This window comes from Microtus pennsylvanicus, chromosome 12 (assembly GCF_037038515.1).
Source record: "Microtus pennsylvanicus isolate mMicPen1 chromosome 12, mMicPen1.hap1, whole genome shotgun sequence".
Classification (NCBI taxonomy): domain Eukaryota; kingdom Metazoa; phylum Chordata; class Mammalia; order Rodentia; family Cricetidae; genus Microtus; species Microtus pennsylvanicus.
This window is the reverse complement of record NC_134590.1, coordinates 14,701,460-14,722,864: the sequence shown is the minus strand read 5'-3', so window position 1 is coordinate 14,722,864 and position 21,405 is coordinate 14,701,460. Positions and strand designations below refer to the sequence as shown.

Below are 21,405 nucleotides of genomic sequence, written 5' to 3'. Positions count from 1 at the left end.
AGGCAGAGGCCAGAGTGAAGGCAGGCTCCGCCTAGCCCTCTTCTCCTCCGGTTTGAGACACCCAGCAGCAGGGGCTGGATTACAGTGCTGATGCTCTTTATACATGAGAGCCATTGCTCATGCTCTAATACCAGTCCAAAGGGAAGACTTGACGCTTTTGATCAATGGACTTTGTTCCTTGTCAGTGCTGTTTTGGGAGGGGAAAGAGGGGTGGTGAAGAAGCTCCTGTTTGAAAGCTCCATAGACATGGAAGTATGGCAGACTGCTCAATGTATGAATGCCACGAAACCCAGCGATCCACATGCTAAATCCAAGTTTCTCATCTTTGAATGGACAGCATCATGGCCCACAGAGCGGCCAGAGACAAGACTGCTGAACTGTGCCTGCCAAGCTGCTAAGGGAGGAGGTCTGGGGTGGGCCCTGAGAATCTGCATTCCTAACAGTGACTCTGGTGCAGCTGAGGGATCCTGATGTGGGATTCTCCTCTGTAGGCTGTGAATATGTTTTATTACCATTGCTTAATAAAGAAGCTGCTTTGGGTCTCTGACAGGGTAGAATAGAGCGAGGCAGGAAAACTAAACTGAATGCTGGGAGAAAAGAAGGCTAAGTCAGAGAGATGCCATGTAGCTGCCGAAGGAGACAGACGCTGGACAACCTTACTAGTAAACCTCAAGCCTGTGGTGACACATAGGTAAATAGAAATGAGTTAATTCAAGATGTAAGAGTTAGCTAATAAGAAGGCTGAGCTAATAGGCCAAGCAGTGTTGCAACTAATATAGTGTGTGTATGATTATTTTGGGTCTGCATGGCCAGGAAAACTAACAACTGGTCTCTGCCAACAGGATCCGCTTTTGGATCCACTCTTTTACATCAACACTGAGAACTCAGATAGTATTAGCTTCTTAAAAGAGGGGGAGGTTTTTTACAGGGAGATCGACAGTTCAGAGATGTACTCATTCCGACTAGAGCTACACTGATTATGTCTAATGACTCTAAACATGTATGTACATTAAGAAAGAGAGATGCACCATCATGCTACCCTCGTTATGAAAACAGCGCCTGTGGTTGGGACTTGTGAAGTCAAAGTCATGTCATGAATAAGGTCTGCGAGGTGGCCGCTGCTGTACTCATTTCTATCCAGGGTACGCTGGCGGGGGACAAAGAACAACAGTGGTGTAGGAGAAGCAGGGTTCAACCTGGAACAAAGCACTGGGGCTTTGATGAGAATTGACTTTCTAGCAGGGGGTAAGGAAAGAAAACAAAACAAAACACCAAGAAGTCCATGTGAAGGAGGGTAAGATTTCTGAGAGGGAAACACGACTCTATGGTATGGCGCTTGGGAAGAAGGCGTGAGAGAGGCGGTTCAGGAAGGCTCAGATGGTAAACTGAGGCCTCGGGAATGGGAGCACACAACCAGAGGAAGGGAGAGATTCCAGGCAGACACACAAGTATCCCGAGGGCGGGGCTAAACTTGGCACTTCTGAAGGGAAGAAAAAGAAGAGATTCGAAAAAGCTGTAGAGTTCTTGTGGGCCTCTGAGGCTAGACTGAGGGGGGGGGGGACATCTTGCTCTGAGCACAGCAAGAAACCTTTGTAGGGTTTTGGCAAGATACTGGGGCTTACATAAGACAGAAACATTTGGTAGCTCAAACATTTGGTAGGCCTCAGGGGGAGGCTGTTGTAGCTGCCTAGGCCAGAGATCAATGGCCTTCAACTGTGCAGAGCTGTTGGGGCTTGGGAGTGGAGATGATGAGCTGGTGGAGAGCCCAGAGAATGGTCCCTAAGGATGTTTCCCTCTCACCCTGGTGTATGCTTATATTTCAGCTTTTTCTAAAACAGGGCTTAATGGAAAAGTTTGAAAGAAAAAAGTCACTTGAAAAGTAAACATGGCTATGCCACACATCACTGGTCATTGTTTGGAGAGGCACAAGTGTGTTGTGAAACAATGTCCTTTGTGTGTGGAAGGTGACGGACTTTATGCCTACTAGGAATGCAGACCAAAGGTGGCTTCACACTCGAACGCCCTGCTCCTTTTGGTGGGGGAAGCGATCCAACTATTCTACCTAATGAAGTCTTCCACTTGCCACCCGGAAGCCCTCCAGTCTCACAGGCCTGGGAGAGTCCTGCTGGAAGATAACTCTCGGGCCACTGGTGTTATTAGGGGCCGCTGACATAAACAGGCAGGAGCTCCAGTGGGAGCTTTCTCCCCACATAGCCTCACAGCCATGGCCACTGTAACCGGCTTTGTTCTCAGGACTCTGACCGCTGAGTCTTGTTTTCAAATATATACACTAACCAACTGTCCTGCTGTTCTGAGTAACACCCGCCTGTCACTCACACTATGTCCACTGAGCATAGAACATATCTAACCAGATCATCTGCTTCCCTTTGCATCCCTAAATGCCTATTTACAGCTCTTTGAGAAAAACTTCCAGTCCTTATATGGCACCCTGTCCTGTGTGGTCCCTCTTCTGCTTTCCTTCCTAGTGCCCTTGTAAGAGAGACTTTCAGGTCTGGAGAGGTGGCTCAGAGCTTAAGAACACTGACTGCTCTCCAGAGGACCCAGGTTTGATCCCCAGCACTTAATCATGGCTTATAACTCCATTTCCAGAGAATATGATGTCTTCTCCTGGCCTCTGCAGGCATCAGGATTGTACACTGTGCACAGAGAAGATATCCATGCACTATAAATATCTTTCATGTGCACTGGCCACTGGATTTGGAGGCTTCCTGCACCAGATACTTCTTGGCCCTGATTCTCTAAACTGCTCTTCGCTCTCCCCCTAGTCAGATCTCAGTATAAAGTCTGTCCTGGGTCTCAGTCAAGTGGGGAGGCTCTCTCAGTTTGTTTTGCCTCCTTAGACCTGCACTTCCTAAACAGCACAGTGGCTGAACGGGCTGGGAACTTGGACATGGAGATACCTACCCCATTCCCAGTGAAGACCCAGGAACTCCCAGAAAGAGCCTGACCTCTGGGCAATTTTCTGGGCAAGTTGAGAGCTGCGGTGACAGACAACAAGCTCCTTCTAGAAGAGTCCTACCCTAGCTCTTCTTCTAGCAACAGCTTCCGACTCAAGGCACATCCTCAAATATTATTTGTTTAGGGAATAAAGTATCTACTCTGGGGGCTGGCAGACACAGATGACACCATGCTCTGTGACCCAACACAATTGGTAAGACATCAAAAGCTCGAGAAACCCTATGCAGGCAATTAGCGAAGAGGTAGAGTGTTTGAGATTTGACTTCAGAGTGGAAAGGTCTCTTGTATCTTGGAAGTACCTTGTTTTTTGAACCCGCTGAAGTGACAGATGAGTGACACAGCAGATGACTGACTGTGCTGGGAGCAGCAGGGGACTGTCATTGATATACTCACTGAGGACTGACTGTGCTGGGAGCAGCAGGGGACTGTCATTGATACACTCACTGAGGACTGACTGTGCTGGGAGCAGCAGGGGACTGTCATTGATATACTCACTGAGGACTGACATTGATACACTCACTGAGGGCTGACTGTGCTGGGAGCAGCAGGGGACTGTCATTGATACACTCACTGAGGACTGACTGTGCTGGGAGCAGCAGGGGACTGTCATTGATACACTCACTGAGGACTGACTGTGCTGGGAGCAGCAGGGGACTGTCATTGATGATACACTCACTGAGGACTGTCATTGATACACTCACTGAGGACTGTCATTGATACACTCACTGAGGACTGACTGTGCTAGGAGCAGCAGGGGACTGTCATTGATATACTCACTGAGGACTGACTGTGCTGGGAGCAGCAGGGGACTGTCATTGATACACTCACTGAGGACTGACAGCATATGCTTTTGGGGAAATATTGGCTACTAAGAACTTTTAAAAAGTACCCTCTTCCCGCATATCTGGGGACATTGCTGTGCTATCTGTGATACAGTCCACATGATCATTCAGTTTTTTTAAGTAATAATATTTTATCTTCACTAGATTATAATCATAATTTCACAGGTAGAAATACTGTGAAAATTTTAAAACAATCCCTACACAGAAAAAATGTCCATGTTTTAAAAAAAATGATTCAAGCAGATGCTTCAAAACCTTTGTCTTTGACTCATTTTAAACTCTTGACTCTATGAAAACCTTTAGAGAGGCCTTCTGTATCCTGGTTAAACCAAGAAGGGGCTTTCCTGAGAGCAATGCATCTCCTTATAGACCTGGCTGGGGCTCGGTGTTCAGGAGACTCTGGACTCTTACCATCTGTCACAATACCCTCTGGCTCTCTGAGTCAGGTAGGAGGCAGCCTCAGGAACACTGTCCTTTTGTGTCTAATCTGTACTTAGAAATAAATGTGGGTGGCTTGTTCTTTTGTCTCTGCGAAGGGTCCCGGCCAACATGACTGGAAAAAGCAGCTCTAAGGAATAATGTACTTCCTGCATAAACGCATGACATCATGCCCTTATTTTACTAAGGGCAGGCAGGAATGCACACGTACCTTTAGGCCTCTGAGGGTTGATATCAGGTTCTGAAACGCACAAAGCCTACCGGGTTCTGAAATTTGATCTGCATTTGAAACTGGATTGAACGTTTTGTTTGTTTGCTTCTGATACAGGGTTGGTGTTTACTCCCTTCCTGATTTACAAGGTAACATGAAGGTGCTTTGAAAGCATTTGAATGGAACAGTCTCTAATCTGGAACATTTGCATGGGCGCCTAGCACAGTGGGGACTCCAGGCAAAGAAGCAGCAACTGGAACCGTGGTCACTGGAGCTTGAAAGAAACTAGTGCCAATGCCCGTGAGCCAGAAAGTCTGGAGAACAAACTGTCACCCAGTCCTAAGAGTGTGCTGGCTGTGGGACCATGACCTCAGGACCTCCTGCTTATATGTTAATTCTCATTAAATGTGCTGGAGCCAAATTTTCAGTTAGGTAGATATTGCTTTTTCATAACAATTTCTAACACTTCCTGCATTTCGGTGCAGGGAAAGCTAGCCGTGAGGGCGGCCGGGGTGCAGGGGACGAAGCCCCGCCGCTCCTATTACTACACTTAATAGTTGACAATTTCTGTTTTGTTTACTACGATGCCTAATGCAGACAGGGAGCTGAAAAGCCACGTAAGCGAATAACCAAGTGGAAGCTGTTTGCCGGCTGTGTATACAATGGGTACCATAGTGAGCAACACTATTATCATTTTTGATGACAGTTTTGCAGAGATTTCTTATGGTTTCTGGAATTTTATGATGGAAAATTAGAAGTTGCCAGAACTCCATCCCTTCTTCCTTTGAGCAGCTCAGAGTTCAGTAGGTTGAAGACCTACTGACCAGTTCTGGGACAGAGCTCAGTGTCTGTACTGTTGGTGATATTCTGATTCACCATCAAGTGCCCTGCAGACTGCACATTCAAAGGTTCTATCTTGTTGTACAGTGACTGTGAATTCTGCTGCTTCCTGATTATACTTGGTCATAGAGCGCTCTCAAAAGCACGTAGAGAGCCATGGCCTGAAAGATGTCCTGGACTACAGGAGACAAACTCTTATGCTCTTTGATCGATTCAAAGACAAAACATAAAGGTCACGACAGTCTGAGCATCTTCTTGGAAACATCCCTGACAATGTGTGGTTTTACTGTGACATATTTCATTGCCGGGAAATAATACCGTGGGAACACACACAGGTTTTCAAAATGCATTCCTTTTTTCTTCTATATCATAGCTGAGTGTTAGAAAATCCTTGTCAAAATATTTTCAGAGATGGAAATATTAATTTTACATATTAGATGTTAAGGCTAACGTATAAGAAAGACAAATGTATAAGTGAGTTAAATAAACCTGTTCTTTCCCTTCCCTCAAAAAGAAAAGAAAGAAAAAGAAAGAAAGAAAGAAAGAAAGAAAGAAAGAAAGACAGACAAATGCGGTCTGGCTGAGGGCTATGGCAGTGCTTTAGAGCTAATTATACATGTCTGTTTTAAAAATTAGGTCAATTTAAAGTATTACCTATTGCCAACACTTTTCTAATCAACTTTGCTTTCCTTTGCTATTTTTTTCTAGTATTTGTGAAATTGCGCATACTTGCATTTTCTTAATACGTTCCGTAAGTGTTAAGACGGGCATCCATGTGTCACTTAAAAATCATTTCATACTCTCAGCTCACTCACCCAGCCAACTTCGTGAGACATACACAAAAAGCCCTCAAGCGATTTACATTTTACATCGCATAACCAAGGAAGAGAGGCCACGGGACCTTCCGCTGTTGGTGAGAGCAGATGTTTTTAGAGAGCTAGTTTAAAGAAGTAACCTTACCTTATTTGTACACATTGACCCAGGGCTATTTTACGGCCAACCAGCGTTAGGTAGTAAAACAAAACTACAGCCATGTTGAAGACAAAATTTAGGGAATGACTACAGGGTGTGTCTCTGTCTCGCTTCTGTATTATTGAATGTATCATTCAAACATTTTAGAAAGATTTCCTTTAGTGGCATGAGGAAATATTTATAATCTAATGATGGGCTTTTAAAACAGTGTGGTCTCAGTTATGTAAAATGGATTCTGTTTAAGGTAATAGATATGCTACCATTAAACTGCACTTTCCCTGAATGTTTGATCTGGATACTTTCATCCTTTTCATATGCATATTTTAAATCTCAGCTTTTCTAATTCTGTAGGAGCAACATAAATATGTGAAATATGTACCAAGCTAGCACCATAAAGTCCTTGGCGCTTCCTTTCCTTTGAGGGCTTGGCTAATCTCATCGGGCATCTCAGCTGGGCGGTCTACTCCAGTCCTTGCTCTGCCTCTCTTGCTGCCCGTGGTTCAGGACACCATCACTCCACTTTGAATGATCGCTTCTCTGCCTCTACATATGCCCTTCTCCAATGTGCTCCTCAAACAACAGCCAGACCAATGCTGTCCCTGGTGTATACACTATCTTCCCATGGCTTCTCACCTTATTTGGTAGCAAAGGCCAAGTCTCACAATGGCCTCTGAAACACCATGCATTCTGGGCCCCGTGGGTCTCTGATAGCAGCTTTGTTAGCTCTCTACTTTAGTTCCTCTACACTGGCCGTTCCAGTATTGTCAGTGTGCACCTGTTTCAGACGTAGGGATGCTCACAGCCGCTTAGCTGAAGCTTTTTCTTCCAATCCTACATCTACACTAAGGGCTTCCTTGAATACTTCTTTGGGTTAGCAACCCCATGCCTGTCCACCTCCAGATGTTTGGCTTATTTTCCGCTTTATTTGCATGGCTCATTTATTTCAGTACTTATGTTCATATTGACTTTACTCCCAGTCCCTGGAAAGTAAGGGTTTCGTTTGGTTCTTTGCTGAGTGCCCAGTGCTCATTATAGTCCTTCCACACCAAGAAGTCGGCAACTGTCTGAGCAACAGAAAAGGAGATGTCTTCCTTTTAGTTGGCTGTTCATGTTTTCTGCCCTCTCTTCTATTTCAGCGTTATCCTCTAGGGGTGGCTTTTGACGGCGCCTGTGCCCCTTTGCCTTGCTACTTTGTCCTACAACCTTGGCATTTCTCCTGGGACCTCCACTGCTCACCTCGGCCCCTGTATGGCTTGGGCAAGTTTTGGTACCCCTGGAGTGGGCACTGCCACTTTCTCTCCCTGCCCCAGACAAAGGCAGTTCTCACCTCCCTAGTTTTTAAACTTCCATCTTCACAGCACACTAGAGGATGCTACTTACTGTGTGTAGGAAATTAGGTAGGGATATTGGCCATATCTTATGTAACCTCATGCCAAAAGCAAAGTGGAATGTTTCAGAAGCAGAAAGGCAGAAAGAGAGCTAAGGACTGAATACGGGATTACTGGCCTCAGAGCAAACTCTGCGCGTATTAATATCATCCATGAGCTTGATCTTCTTAACTCAGTCTTCACACACGCTTGAATTGTTAAAACTGAAGCATAATTTTCAGTGAAATCAGACAACTGCAATGAAATATGAACGACTACTCTGTGACAGGGTATGGCCAGCAGTCTCTAGGAAGATACTATACTTTCTTATCTAGTATCTTACCTAGTCACTCACAGCACTGATCTTGTGGATCATAGGTCATGCTTAGAAAAGTCCGAGTGGCATATTCTATCAGCGACTGGAGCAAACTAACAGACCATATAGGTGTATGATTACCTGGTTATGAATGTCCTCTCATTGACAAAGATCCAAGAATGGTACTGGGGATCCATCGTTGTCATCCTTTCCCCCTTTCCAAGATGACCTGAGGATGCCCTAAAACATTAGAAGAGTATTAATATGCTGTTGCTGGGAGACACCCCTAAGTTAGTTTTTCTTATTTAAACTGAGTATCCGTTTATGTTCCAATGAGAATGGAGCAGACTAACATACCATATAGGTGCATGAGGTGGTTTTAAATCTCTGCGAGTGGTCACAGACCTTCTACTGCAGCCACCTGACCCAAAGTGGCTGGACTCTGGATCAGGACCAGATTCTAGGCACTGAAGTCAAGTCTCAGCTTGAGAACTGACTAAGGATGATGTCATAGCCTCCAACTATCCCGCAGGCTCTAGAGCCTGAGATCAGATACCAAGGATCACCACTATTACGAGTTCACATAAATGGCATCAGGGTTTGATTAGAAATGTTAAGCATATTTTCTGCTTGGTCTATTTCATATAAATATACACGTAATTATTATTGTTTTGAGCCCAGAAAAATCACAGGCACTATATTCAAAATCAAAAGGCGAGTTGGAAAGGAAAGCTCAATTTTCTGATTAAAAAGATCTATATGGGATTCTTTTTACTTCCATGGCAGGTTGTTTGGGTAGGGTAAGAAGAGTGGAAGATGTTATAAGTCCTAATTTCTTGGGATACCAGGAGGAAAAGAGGAGGAGGAGGAGGAAGAATGGTTAAATAGGTATTCTACTAGTCTCATGAAATCCTGCTGCGGCCTCTTCCTTCCAGCGCTTTGCTGATCTCAGCAGACTTCTGCATCAGACTCTAAACTGGGTACATCACAGCTTCTACCATTCTGACCATCACATTACTTTCTTGGTGCCAACCTTCCTGGATTTCATTCTTAGTACCCACAGCCCACGTCTCTTAACCTTTACATTTTCCTTACTTGTTCTCAAAGCCATCTTTACATACTCAGCCCTGGAGCGTGCCTTCAATGACAAGCCACGTGTAATGAAATTTCATAGCATCAAGTCTCCCCTCATCATTTATTTGACCACACGGTTATCTCCACCTCAGGTCCGGATGTGTCCCTCTCTTACCCTTCCAAGTCTCCTCAGGCCGCGTTATCTATTTAATTCTCCCTGCCCAGCACCTCTCCTCTTACATTTAAATCATCAGCACTTGGCGAAACTGTCCATTTTGCCTGCCTGGAAGAAGCGTTAGATGAGATGGGTTTTCTCTTCCCCTGTTTGACACACTTTCTTCTTAGGCTAAGACGGAGCAACAATGACTTTGCCCTACACTTTCTTGCCTCCTCACAGCTGCATCTGTGTCTGAATCTGCTCTGCTCACTGCTCTATGTCTTTAAGTCCTGGCCGGTTGAAGAGTCTAGCCCATCTTCACTTCTCTAGCTCTGTTTCCAAGCAAATGAACCTGCTAATCCGCTTGGTTCCTGCTCACTTCTAGATCCGTTACCTCCTAGTTTCTCTTAGGATGCCTAAGCATCTTAGGAGCGGCATGGATGTGAGAGAAGCATCACTTCCTCTCCGCTCCAGTTTTCCCTTCCCCACAATTCTTTCCTATATGTCCGACCAGGCACCCAAACGACGTCTTCATCCTAGTCTTCCCTCCATCAAAAGCAGACCTGATCCACGCGTAAGTACTCTTGGACCATTCTCCTAATATACAACCTGAATTCAGGATCTAGAGAGCTGCCTTGCCCACTCTTACAATGTGAGGACCCAGCTATAGGTGGCAAATTCTCACCCGATGCTGAGGAGATTTGGAAGTGAAGAGTATCATGGCAGTTCCGTGTGAAAGCCAAGTGAGAATGAAAAACGACAGGCTGAAGAATTATTGCAGTAGCTTTCCTATCCGTTCCTTCTCTGTGTTTTCATACAAATCTAAAATATCATTATCTTAGATGGTAAACAATTAGGAGGGCATCACTGTTTGCCTGACTGTGATCTGCGCTAAAGCACTTCGCAGACAGGTTCCTAAGACTCTGGCAGGTAAAACCCTAGGAAAGAAGGCAGTTGAAGAGAATTTAATGGATAAGGATTAAAAAAGTGTGCTCGTAGGTAGGACAAAATAACTGAATAAAAATATTATTGAACACGTATGATCCGAAAACTGCCTAAAATGTTCAGAGAATTCCAACAACTAAAATGTAACAGAATGACTTGGTAAACTCTCAGAGGTTTGTTTACTCGGAGCAAGCAAAGTGTGGCTCTGTAAATTCAGTTTTCTCCTTTTCTCTTTTCCTAGACCTGCACACCATGACTCAGCAAATCAAATCCTGCGCAGCTCTGAGGAAAATCTTCTAAGTTGGTAGTGCTTGACGGGTTTAAGGTCTGAATCGGTTATCACAAAAGCGCAGGAAGGAAGTAATAGAGTCAGAAGCGGCAGAGATAAAGACGACGGAGGGAAACAAGGGAGGACTGGACGTCTAGAGCTTTCTGAGGTCATACTTTGGGCAGCCAGTTCTTCCGTGGAACACGATGCACTGGGGCTTGAGAAGGAAGATGGCTGCTACAAACACGCACTTTGCTTGGACAAATTCTCCCAGGGGCGAGGATTGATTGACTTAGATTAGATGTAGAATAAGAGCACTGGTTTAATAAGTTTGGTTATTTGCTTTTCCACCCCATAGGATGGATTTCAAGAGACAGAAAATCTGACGGGGCAATCAAGTCTCAGAGAGCCCTGGAGACAACACGCAGGTTTAATTAAGAGGAGCCTGGATGGAAAAAGCCCAGGGAAGCTGGCAGATGGATTTGGAGCCCTCAGAGATGGTGACAGACAGCACCAGTGTGTGGGCTGCCCTAGGACCTGAGAAAAGAAAGAAGAGGCCTTTGGGGTTCCCTTTCCCCCAGCTCTGTATTCCTGCTGAGATGTGGGCATGCCTGGATCTGCCAGATACCAGAATGAAGAAGGTGGGGAGGGGAGGCAGAGAATTCAAGCCCCAGCGAATGCAAACAGACTACTTATTTCAAACATCTTTCAGTGCCCAACCATGGGTGACTTCAATGGTTACTTAGTTAGAGCTGGAAATTTTGGTTCAGTCCTTTGAATATCCAACCATCTATTTCTTGAGTGTCTTCCCTGGGCCTGTTACCATGCAGGACACAGAAATGTGGCCTAGATTGGAATGTATGGCCAGTGGGTCAGGTTCTTTAAAAAACCAAACCAAACAACATCGCTAGCTCCTCAGGCCTTGTATGGCTTTTGAACTTTCATAATGAATAATTACCCACATCTTGCTATCCACTATCCACTCACCTGCTCTCTTTCCTTTTTTTCTCCCTGAAGTTGACTAGATTTTTCACAGCAGGATTATTACCACTTCATTTTTCAATATTTAGACTGAGTATATGAAGTGTACACATAAAAATAAATAAAATATTAAATACACTCAATCTATAGGGAAACACTAAAGTATTAATAATTAAAATTAAATGCTATAAGAAGGTGGGTGATTTTCCTTTTGATTTCATACGTACTTTAAAAAACATATGTAGGCAACTTATCTTACATTATATATGTGGCTACAATAAAAGTAACTATGAAACAAAAATAACCCCAGAAATATCACATGGAAAGAGCAAGTGTGTATTTTAATGATGAGGTAAGATTATTTTAAGGATGATAAACACGGCATTATTTTTCAGAGAAAACTGTTCTAGCATGGAGAAGCAATGAGGAGGTACAAATAAGTATTTGGATTTAAAATAAAGGTGCTTTCTCAAAACCTGGAGATGGGAAGAGCAGATCAGCTTCCAGCTAGTAAATGAGACGTAGCTAGAAGCCAGATGTAAGTAGAAGCCACCATCCAGTTTTTGAAAGAAGGAAAGGAGTTCATAGAAACCCGGTTTCCAGGAAATGCTTGGCTCCATATTTTTCTTTTCTACAGTGCTTTCTTTGTAGAGATGATTGACAGTTGCCTTGGAACTCCTATCTTCCTTCTTGTACTTCCTAAGTGCTGAGATTCTCGGTGTGTGTAACTACACCTGGTTTTACATTTTTTATTTCAACTCTTGAATTTAAGGCAATATTAAACAGGGATCAGAAGACCAAATTCTAGACTTCCAAATGAGCACGTTCTGGCTCTCAATTCATATGACATGTCTTTGGAAATGCGAGATGTCTAAAATCTATTACATATTTCCATGGCGCTTATGCAATGGACTCTGTTCTTCTTGGGGTGCCTTGGGGAGATGAGGAAAGTGGGCTTAGAGGGGAAGGCAAACTGGTGTCATGACAATCACCTGGGGACTCCAGGCATCTTGTTCCTCTTAGTTGGTCACTGCTGCTGTGGTGGGGCTCAAGGATTCTCTGCTCCATCTAGAGGTTCCAAAAGAAAATCCTGAAAGTTGTTGTCCCAAAGTTCATGACTGACTTTTCCTGTTCACTTACGGGCTGTACAATAATCAACGCTTTCTCTTTGGAACCTCCATCGACTAGACCCTGAGTACTGTTGAACATTTCCTTCGACAGAGTCCTGACTGCTTTCCATAGGAGACCTCCCTCTGTCCCGCTGCTAGAATCGTGGTACCAACTGTGTGACAACATATAATTGACAGCTTTGAAAGACACAGGTAAACGTTTGCACAGGGATAGTTCTCTACCACAGAGTTTAATACAAAAGATAGCTCTGAGAAGTACTTAATCAGAAGCTTTGCTTTCAATACTTGAATATTTCATTTTTATTTTGCTAAAACCTGTTTTTCCTTTTTTGTTTTTTTTTTTGAGATTTGTATACATGAGTATTGCATTGATATCATTTCTACCCACTCTCTCCCTCATCTAATTTTCCTCAAGCTACTCTCTCTCTCTCAAATTCATGATTTGTTCTTCTCTAATTATTGTTAGACATGTGCACACACTATACACATAATCACAACCTGCTAAATGCATTTAGTGCCACTTACATTTGCAAGCTACCCATTTGATAGAGTATTAATATCCAGAATATAGAGACTTCTAAAAAAAAGCCCAAAGAGTCAAGAAAAAACGACCCAACTGAAAAACAGGCTACCGATTTGTCCCAATTTGCTTCCTATTGCTGTGATAAACACCATGACCAAAGCAAACTGGAGAGGAAAGGCTTTATTTCAGCTTACAGCTTCCAATCCATCATGAAGGGAAGTCAGGGCAGGAACTCAAGGCAGGGACTGAAGCGGAGACCATGGAGAAGTGGTGCTTTTTTAATAGACCACCCACAGGGGGCGGAGCCTTCCCACATCAATCAAATGAAGAAAATGACTCCCGCAGAGTCTCCTACAGGCCAGTCTGACAGAGGCAATTCCTCGATTGATTGATAGATACTCCCTCTTTTCATACAGGTCTAGGTTTGTATCAAGTTGAGGAAAACCAGCTGTACAAGTCCTCCACAGAGAGCTCCCACAGGACGGGATGAAAATGGCTAAAATACATCTTTAAAGTGGTCAGCGTGCTGGCCTGGAGGGACAGCTCAGCCATTAAAGGCTAGGCTCAACCCAAATTATAAAAGCAGTCAGCATCTTTAGCAACTAGGGAGATGGAAACTTAAGTTACTTTGGGATTTCCTCTTATTCCAGTCAGAATGGTTGAGATCAGGAAAACCACTGACAAGGGATGCTAGCGAGACTGTGCGAGAGGGGGAACACACATTCACTGTTGGTTGGAATTCACACGGATGCAGACACCCTGCAAGTCAGTGGGGAGAACTCCCGAAAAGCTGAAAGTCAAGCCACTACATGGCCCAGCTAGCCCCAGAATCCTCCATCTACACTGTAATCAGGGAATGTACACAAGGAAATGGACTATTAGCATTAAACATCTTGGTCAGTTATTGTTACATTACTCATTTTAGAAAACTAAAATAAGAGTTGAGGATAAAACACTTAGTGATGTTATTTGCTTTATATATTATGTATGTTGACCATAATTAGAGAAGTTCATTATTTCTTAAACACCCTAGTTATTTTTCTCTCTGATTGATTAAAACATTCTATAATTTATAAATAAAGTGTTCTACACCTCAGGAATAGCAGATAAAATTATTTGTACTCCAGGACAGCTTAACTGAGAAGATTTACAGTTTTTACTTGGTTACAGAGATTAATCTCAATATTAAAATATTAAATATAGTCAAATAGATTTATCTTAATTGGGATACTGTTCTGTATATTGATAGAGCTAGTAGAAAATAGAAAAATCAAATACTTTAAATTGTATTCAACAATTTATATTCAATATAATAGATAAAAATGTTTAGTTAATACTTTAATTTACTCTAAATGAATTTGATTATTTTATAGGCTAAATTGCACTAGTCAATGTCAACAGCACAATGAACATCTGTTAGCTTGGCTTTAAGAGTTTATCCATAATTCTTCAGTCAATATCTAGTTAAAAGTACACTGGGAGATTGAAATTCTATAATGAAAAAGAATATTTAAGACAATGATTTTTCTGTCGAGATTCACTGCAAACCATTTAGCAACATTCATGAAACTAACAGTAAGAGCTCCCCAAAGTATCCTTTAGAGGATACTTTATAACATAAAGCCACTTCCTTGGCATTTAAGTTGCACAGGCATCAGATTGTTAGAACACAAAAGAAGGTCACCATCATTTGATTGCAAACCATTCAATATGTGTTACCATAGATGGGCATGGCCCAGATGGTCCACTTTGATGAAAATCGTTCAAACACAGTCTTTCTTGTGGAACTTAAAGGCCAGGGCTCTACAGCACGAGATAGACAGTAATTTTTCGACTACAGGTGTTCTGCTTCCCTAGAAATAAATTCGACTTTCACAGAATGAAATGAAGAACCTCTAGGCTTTGGCCACCAAGCCCCCTAAATACTTCAATGTGATGAGAAGCGAGGCGGTTTCGCAGAACTGCAAAGAGCTAGCTGATGCTTTCCCAACGTTTCCAGCTGGGTCTGAGATGCGTTGTTCTCTTCCAGGGTCCCCAGGGTCTGGTGTTGTCTGCCTAGTCAGGTCAGCAGCCCCTCCCCACGCCACCCATTTTACAGCGCTGCGGACTTGTGGGCAGCAATAAAAGGTGCCATTTGTGGAATACCTGCTACCTCTTTAATCCCCACCAAAGCCCCATGTGACAGACAGTATCCTGCTTGTTTTATCCGTGGCAAACTTCTGAGGCTTAGACAGGGGACCTGATTTTCGAAGTGATCCTAAGACTCCCCGGCTTCAGAATCTCGATGCTAAGGCACGGACGGACATCTATGTAATTAAGGTCATTCTAATCACTGTTTGGTGAGGTCTTCATTATATCCCAAGTCGCTTTCATTGTGATTTGCCTTGAGGAAATAAATATTTAACTGAAACCTCAAGTCAAAGAATCTTTCTCTTACGATGAGGTCATTCAATACACACTTGAAATACAGAGGCAACGGGTGTCACCAGGAGTCTAGAAATTTGCTAGGGTAGGGGACTCCTGCAGCTCAGGTAAAGTCAATGAGCTGGTTCTTTGGGAATGCGGAGGACAGGGTAACCTCTCTGCTCCAAACCTTCTTCCCCTCCTCTCTTCCCCACCCTCCTCACAAGCTTACCTTGTCCAGGAAAAGAGTATTCTGAGAAAAATTTGACTTAAGGCCAACTCACACCAGGGTTGGGGTTGCGCTGATGCACGTACCCATTTGCCCTTCCTGGCTATGGATTCCACTAAGGCCCCCCGCTCTCAACTTCCCGCCCACCTCCAAGTTCACCTGCAAAAATCACGCCGGGCAGAGACTCCTGTGATCTTGCTGCGCGGAGCCTGAGGTAGCGAGTGTCCCAGACTGTCGTGGGAAGGCGGAGCTGCCTGCCGGTGTCCCGGCGTCCTTGTCACTCACCTGCTCCGGGGCTGAAGCCGGCCGAGCGGAGGGCGCATGGCTGGCCCCACGGGGCTGCTCCCGGCACAGTTGGCCAGCCTAGCCGCAGTTAATTATTACTAGGGTGCCCGTCGCAGAGGGGTGTGAGCAACCTGAGCCCCGCCCAGCGCCTCAGAGCATGTTGGGAGTGTTTACTCCCGCTTCCAAGGCGCCTGCAGGTACAGGGCTCTGCTCTCGGTCACCGTCCTGCTGACGTTGGGGACCTTTGTCAGGAGCGGCAGGTCGCATGATTTTCGGCAGCCACCTGTGCTGCAGATAAACGACAGCAGCGAGTACTCTGCGTTTTGTTTTTTGAAGAGTTAATTCGCCCTTCAGTTCGAGATTTCTTCATTTTCTTTTCCTTGGTCTTGGCTTCCCCCATTCCTTGCCAGCACCGTTGCACCCAAGGCATTTTCTTTTTCTCACACCCTTAGGGTGCACCGGAGCCTCCCAGGCAGCTTGCAACACCAGTGTATCGGCCTGGCCCGACCACCTGACTTAGTGGGTTTTGGGACCGCCTATTATTATTATATTATTATTATTATTCCCCACAGACTCTTCTGCTAGCCGCGATTTCTTCTGCTGAATTGGGTGTGGCAAGTTTACTTTTTCTCAGTACCTTTAGTGTCAAAAGAAACCCAAAAGATTGGCAGATGTGAAAATAGTGTTTTTATTCACATACGTGTACACACACTTAATAGACGGTATTATTTGTACTTTTTTGTTTGTATGTAAGAAAATTACTGGTAATTTTGAAAAAAAAAAGAGATTGTTTTTCAAGTGTTAAGTTTTTGAGCTTACATAAAGGGAGCTAATGATTTTTCAAGAGAACGATAAGAAGGTGCCATGAGGTGTCCTCTGCCGGGGTACTGAACGAACAGAACGACAGCCGACAACACCAGATCCAACAGTGCTTGTGTGATGTTTCTGTGGTGTCTTCTCAAGTAGAAAGGGTCAGACAGTGGAGGAAGCCTTTGGTGAATGAAAAAGACCAGGGGCTTTGAGATTTACCGGGCCTTGGTGGAAAGGTGTCCTGGACCCAGCCCAAGTGTAAGTCCTGGTAAGGCCGGGCCCCATATTGCTTGTGCTGGAGTGTGGTTACTAGTGTGGGCTGACCTTTGGATGATAAGGAACAGGACCTGCGGTGTTTACAGCTCCTGCTTCTAGAATGTCTCCTCCGATCCTGGCCCCGCCCAGTCACCTGTGCTCAAAGGGAGCTCCTGTTTATTTCCAGCGTCTGGGCACCATTGTGTTTCTGCCTGTCTCCGCAGCCTTCCAGCTGGCCCTGTTGGTCCTCTGAGTCCTTTGTCCTGGTGTAGATGTGTAGTTTTTCTTCGTAATGTAAAACCGTATAACATGCGCAGTGTGGAAATTTTGGACAACACAGAAATGAGAAGGAAAACTATTCACAAATTTATCTCTGAAATAAAATTGTTGTAAGCAACAGGCTGAACGTCATGACTGACATGTTTGCTCTATGAACATATGAAAAGTGGCTGCATAGATTTCTGCTTTATGACCTCGTTTTAGCCCATAAAAGATATTGTGAACAACTTACCATATGTCAAGTCAGGCTATTCTTTTCTTACAGTGTACTGTAATATACCATATGCATAGACCATTATCTATTTAACCAGTTCCTTACTGTGGGAAAGTTTTACTACTAACAACAATAAGGCCGATGTTTATGTATAACTGCACCTAACTGTGATTCCAACCTCCAGAGTGAAGTGGCAAGATAAAAAGGAGAATGTCCTTTAAACTATTTTAAAATTTATTTTACTTTTATTATTTGTGTACGGGTGTTTTTTCTGCATGTGTGTACACCATCTGCCTTCAGGGCTTGCTGAGGCTAGAAGAGGCCATTGGCTCCCCTGAAACTGGAGTTACAGACACTAGTTAGTTACCATGTGGGTGCTGGGAACAGAAACTGGGTTCTCTGTGAGAGCAAGCAAGTGCTCTTAGCTGCTGAGCCATTTCTCTAGACCCTAAAAGAATTTCAATTCAAAAATAATGTCATTTTTATAACCATAGAGCAATATACTGTTACGAGTTATTACACTTCCTTCAATCATCTATCAGTTTGAAAGTATAGAATTCATATTTTATTTTAACTTTTTTTAAGACAGGGGCTCACAGGGTAGCCTGTGCTGTGCTCCAACTCTTTGCCTCATTCCCTGAGTGTGAGGATTACAGGTATATGCCACTATCCTCAGCTGATACCCATTGGAAACATGTGCAGAAGTAGATACTAGTAAGGGTGAAGTCTTTCTTTACATTTACCTTGTGTTTTTCACTTAAGAAGTTTACTCTCTGCTCATATTCCTCTTCATGAATTGCAGTGTGTCTTTAAAGGTGAAGCTTATCAAGTCTTCTTTGCAAACGCTGTAGCTTTGTTTCCTGGGAGATTTGTTTCATCTTAGTCTTGTTTATGATACTTTTGACATATCAAAATTTCAAAGTTTAAATTTAAAGTTTAAACAGGTGAATCTATTAATTTTCTTTGTTATTTTTTAATTGGGTTTAATGAAAGCTTTTACATCCATATATGTATCTATTTTCTTTTAGGTTTTCCTCAAATATTATTTATTCATTAAGTTCTACCCATCTGGATTTCTTACATTAAAAGCCATGAATTTTAAATCTTAACTTCATTTTTCTAAACGTCACAACTATTAAATAAATCATATTTATAAATAGTAGAAAGCTTCACCACTATTAATTGTAAGTTTCACAACTATTAAATAGGCCATATTTATCAAATAATATAAAGCATTGATTCCATATGAAGGCAATGATCCTGTCTATATCTCTACTTCCCCTAAGACTAGTAAGGGGCTAGGCGAGCCCAATATTGGTCAGCCCTTGGTTCCTTTTTTGCCCTCATCCCTTGCTCAGTGAATTGGCAAGTCCTGAAGTCTTATCTCGCTGCTCTCCCCCTACAGCAGGCCAGCGTAGTCCCGGGTTGGATGCTACAATGACCTCCTGACTAGTTTCTCTGCCTTTGCTCTGCCTACTGAAGAATGAGCTGCCCGTTTCCCACCTCAGCCATCAGTGCCCTTTATAAAGTGTGCGGATCCCATCAGAATGGGTTCCTTTGCTAGGAGCCTTTCTAGTGGCTGCCCCATACATGTGGGATGAAATCTAAATTTGAGCTCCTTACCAAGGCATAAAAGACCACTCTCCACCCAGTGTGGTGGCACATGCCTTTAATTCTAGCACTTGGGAGACAGAGGCAGTTGGATCTCTGTGAGTTCAAAACCAACCTGGTCTACAAAGTGAATTCCAGGACAGCAAGGGCTGTTATACAAAGAAACCCTGACTTGAAAAGCAAACAAACAGACCTCAATTGTCCCTTTCTGGCTGCAGATTTTCTGCTGCCTGTATGCTTGTTATCCAGGGTTAATTTGCTCCTGGAACAGACCAATCTTGTTCCTGCTTTATGGCCTTTGCACTTGCTCCTGTGTCTGCCAAGAATTTTCTGCTCTGGTCCCAGCGTCTTCTCATTATTCTGACATTATCCCCCAAACACTAGCTCCTCAGAGGCCTCTCTGATAACAGCATTTACAAGTTTCTACCTTTTCTCTATCATAGCACCCGGTTCTGTTGTGCTCAAGGCGGTTATCATTGCATAAATGCATTTTACATTTCAGGTTATTTCGTTACTTACACCTCTTTTTATTAAAACATAGGCTTTAAGAGAGAGAACAGGGACAGAGATTTGATACTGTGGTGGTGTGAATGAACTGTCCCCAAGAGTTTCTTGGACCCCCAGTGGGTAGGGCTGTTTAAGGAAGTTTAGGTGGGTGAAGAAGTGTGTCACCGCGGGTGGGCTTTGTGATCACAATCCTCCCTCCAGTTATAATTTGCTCTTTCTGTTTTGTGCTTTCCACCAAGAATGTGAGCTCACAGCATCCCACTTCTGCTACTATGCTTGCTCCCAGCCATGGTCAGCTCTCATCCCCCTGGAACTAAGAACTCAAGGCAACCCTTCCTTCTTTAAGTTGCCTTTGTCACCCTGTTGTATCATAGAAACAGAAAAGTTGCTAATACCGCCGGCCCCTCTTTGACACCCAAACTAATGCCAGGCCCGTGACAGGGTCTCAAGAAACCTTGAATTGATTCATAATAATGATGATGGTAAATATGACTGAGTAAACAACTGTTCATCACATGCTTCCACATCTGAGATGGCACTTTATTAAATAAATAGACATTGGAACTAGAATTTATACTCTCTTTTATGGCTCATTTATCTGCAGTGATGTGAGGTGTCCTTCTGTATATGTGTTGCCTTTATTGGTTGATGGATAAAGCTGTTTTGGCCAGTGGGTCAGCAGAATAAAGCCAGGCAGAAAATCCTAACAGAGAGAGAAAGAGAGAGAGAGAGAGAGAGAGAGAGAGAGAGAGAGAGAGAGAGAGTAGGCAGAGTCAAGGAGAGCCATGTAGCCACAGAAGGAGACAGATGCCAGAAATTACCGGTAAGCCACAACCTCGTGGTGATACATAGAGCAATACAAAAGGATTATTTTAAGATGCAAGGGCTAGCTAGGAATACGTCTGAGCCATTGGTCCAACAGTATTGTAATTAATATGGTTTCTGTGAGGTTATTCGGGTGGGTCTGGGCAGCCGAGAAATGAGAGTACAGTCTCCGCTTACCCAGCAGTGTCCCCAGTGACATCCCATCAGCTCTAGAGAACAGCTCAACCTGACCTTCACTTCTAAAAGTTTCTTGCTTATTTTTGCCTTGAACACTGCGAGCGATAGCTCCCCACAGAGCATTAAGAGTTGAGTGGATATTTACTCACTATAAGCCATATCAAAAATCTTCTGGGACTAGTATACATACATCAGCAACTGATGGTCTCATGTGGAAGGAAGGTTCCTAAAGTCGAGTGTTTCCTTGGTTGTTGGTTTTTGTTGCTGTTTTTTAATATTAGGTTATTGACGTGAGTGTTGGGATGACTATGGTAAAATCTCTGGTTTGTTTATCCTTACCCCTATCTCCACCAGGTTTCCTTTGAATGGATTGACCTGCACCAATTCTGGGCTTGGCCACGACACTTGCTTTGGTATAAGGATCAGTCCCAAAGCAGGCTTGAGTGATTTTATTTTTTCACTGTGACTTCCTGCTTGCTGCTCTTTAACCTCCCAATGATGATATTAATGAGGCTGGGTTGAGATATGGAGTGATAAGGACCCTTGGTCCAGTTGTGAGGTTACCCTAGTTCATAGTCTGTAACCAGAGCTCTAAACCACCCCGCAGCCGATTAAAAACCCATAAATGATTGCTGATAAAAGAAAAACTGCCCAGATAAAAGCAGTAAGCATTCTCAATCAATTAGAACTTTAAGTCACACTAAGGGTGTTATTGGAATATACTTTTCAAATATACACTTATGTGCCCATCAATATAGTCTTAACTA

General features: G+C 43.6%; 1 protein-coding gene across 2 annotated transcripts in view; it reads right to left on the bottom strand.

Moving 5' to 3' along the window:
* Positions 1-16,097, bottom strand: part of Rassf6 (Ras association domain family member 6) — a 39,584-nt gene extending 23,487 nt beyond the window's left edge. The window contains exons 1-2 of one of the 2 annotated variants that reach the window (XM_075942769.1): positions 15,835-16,097; positions 8,107-8,205 (exon numbers count right to left, since the gene is read on the bottom strand). In XM_075942769.1, the coding sequence (XP_075798884.1) occupies positions 8,107-8,171 (65 nt within the window). In that variant the 5' untranslated portion in view covers positions 8,172-8,205; positions 15,835-16,097. The remainder of the gene's footprint in view (positions 1-8,106; positions 8,206-15,834) is intronic. The other variant, XM_075942767.1, reaches the window with a different exon arrangement.
* Positions 16,098-21,405: the final 5,308 nt, after the last annotated feature.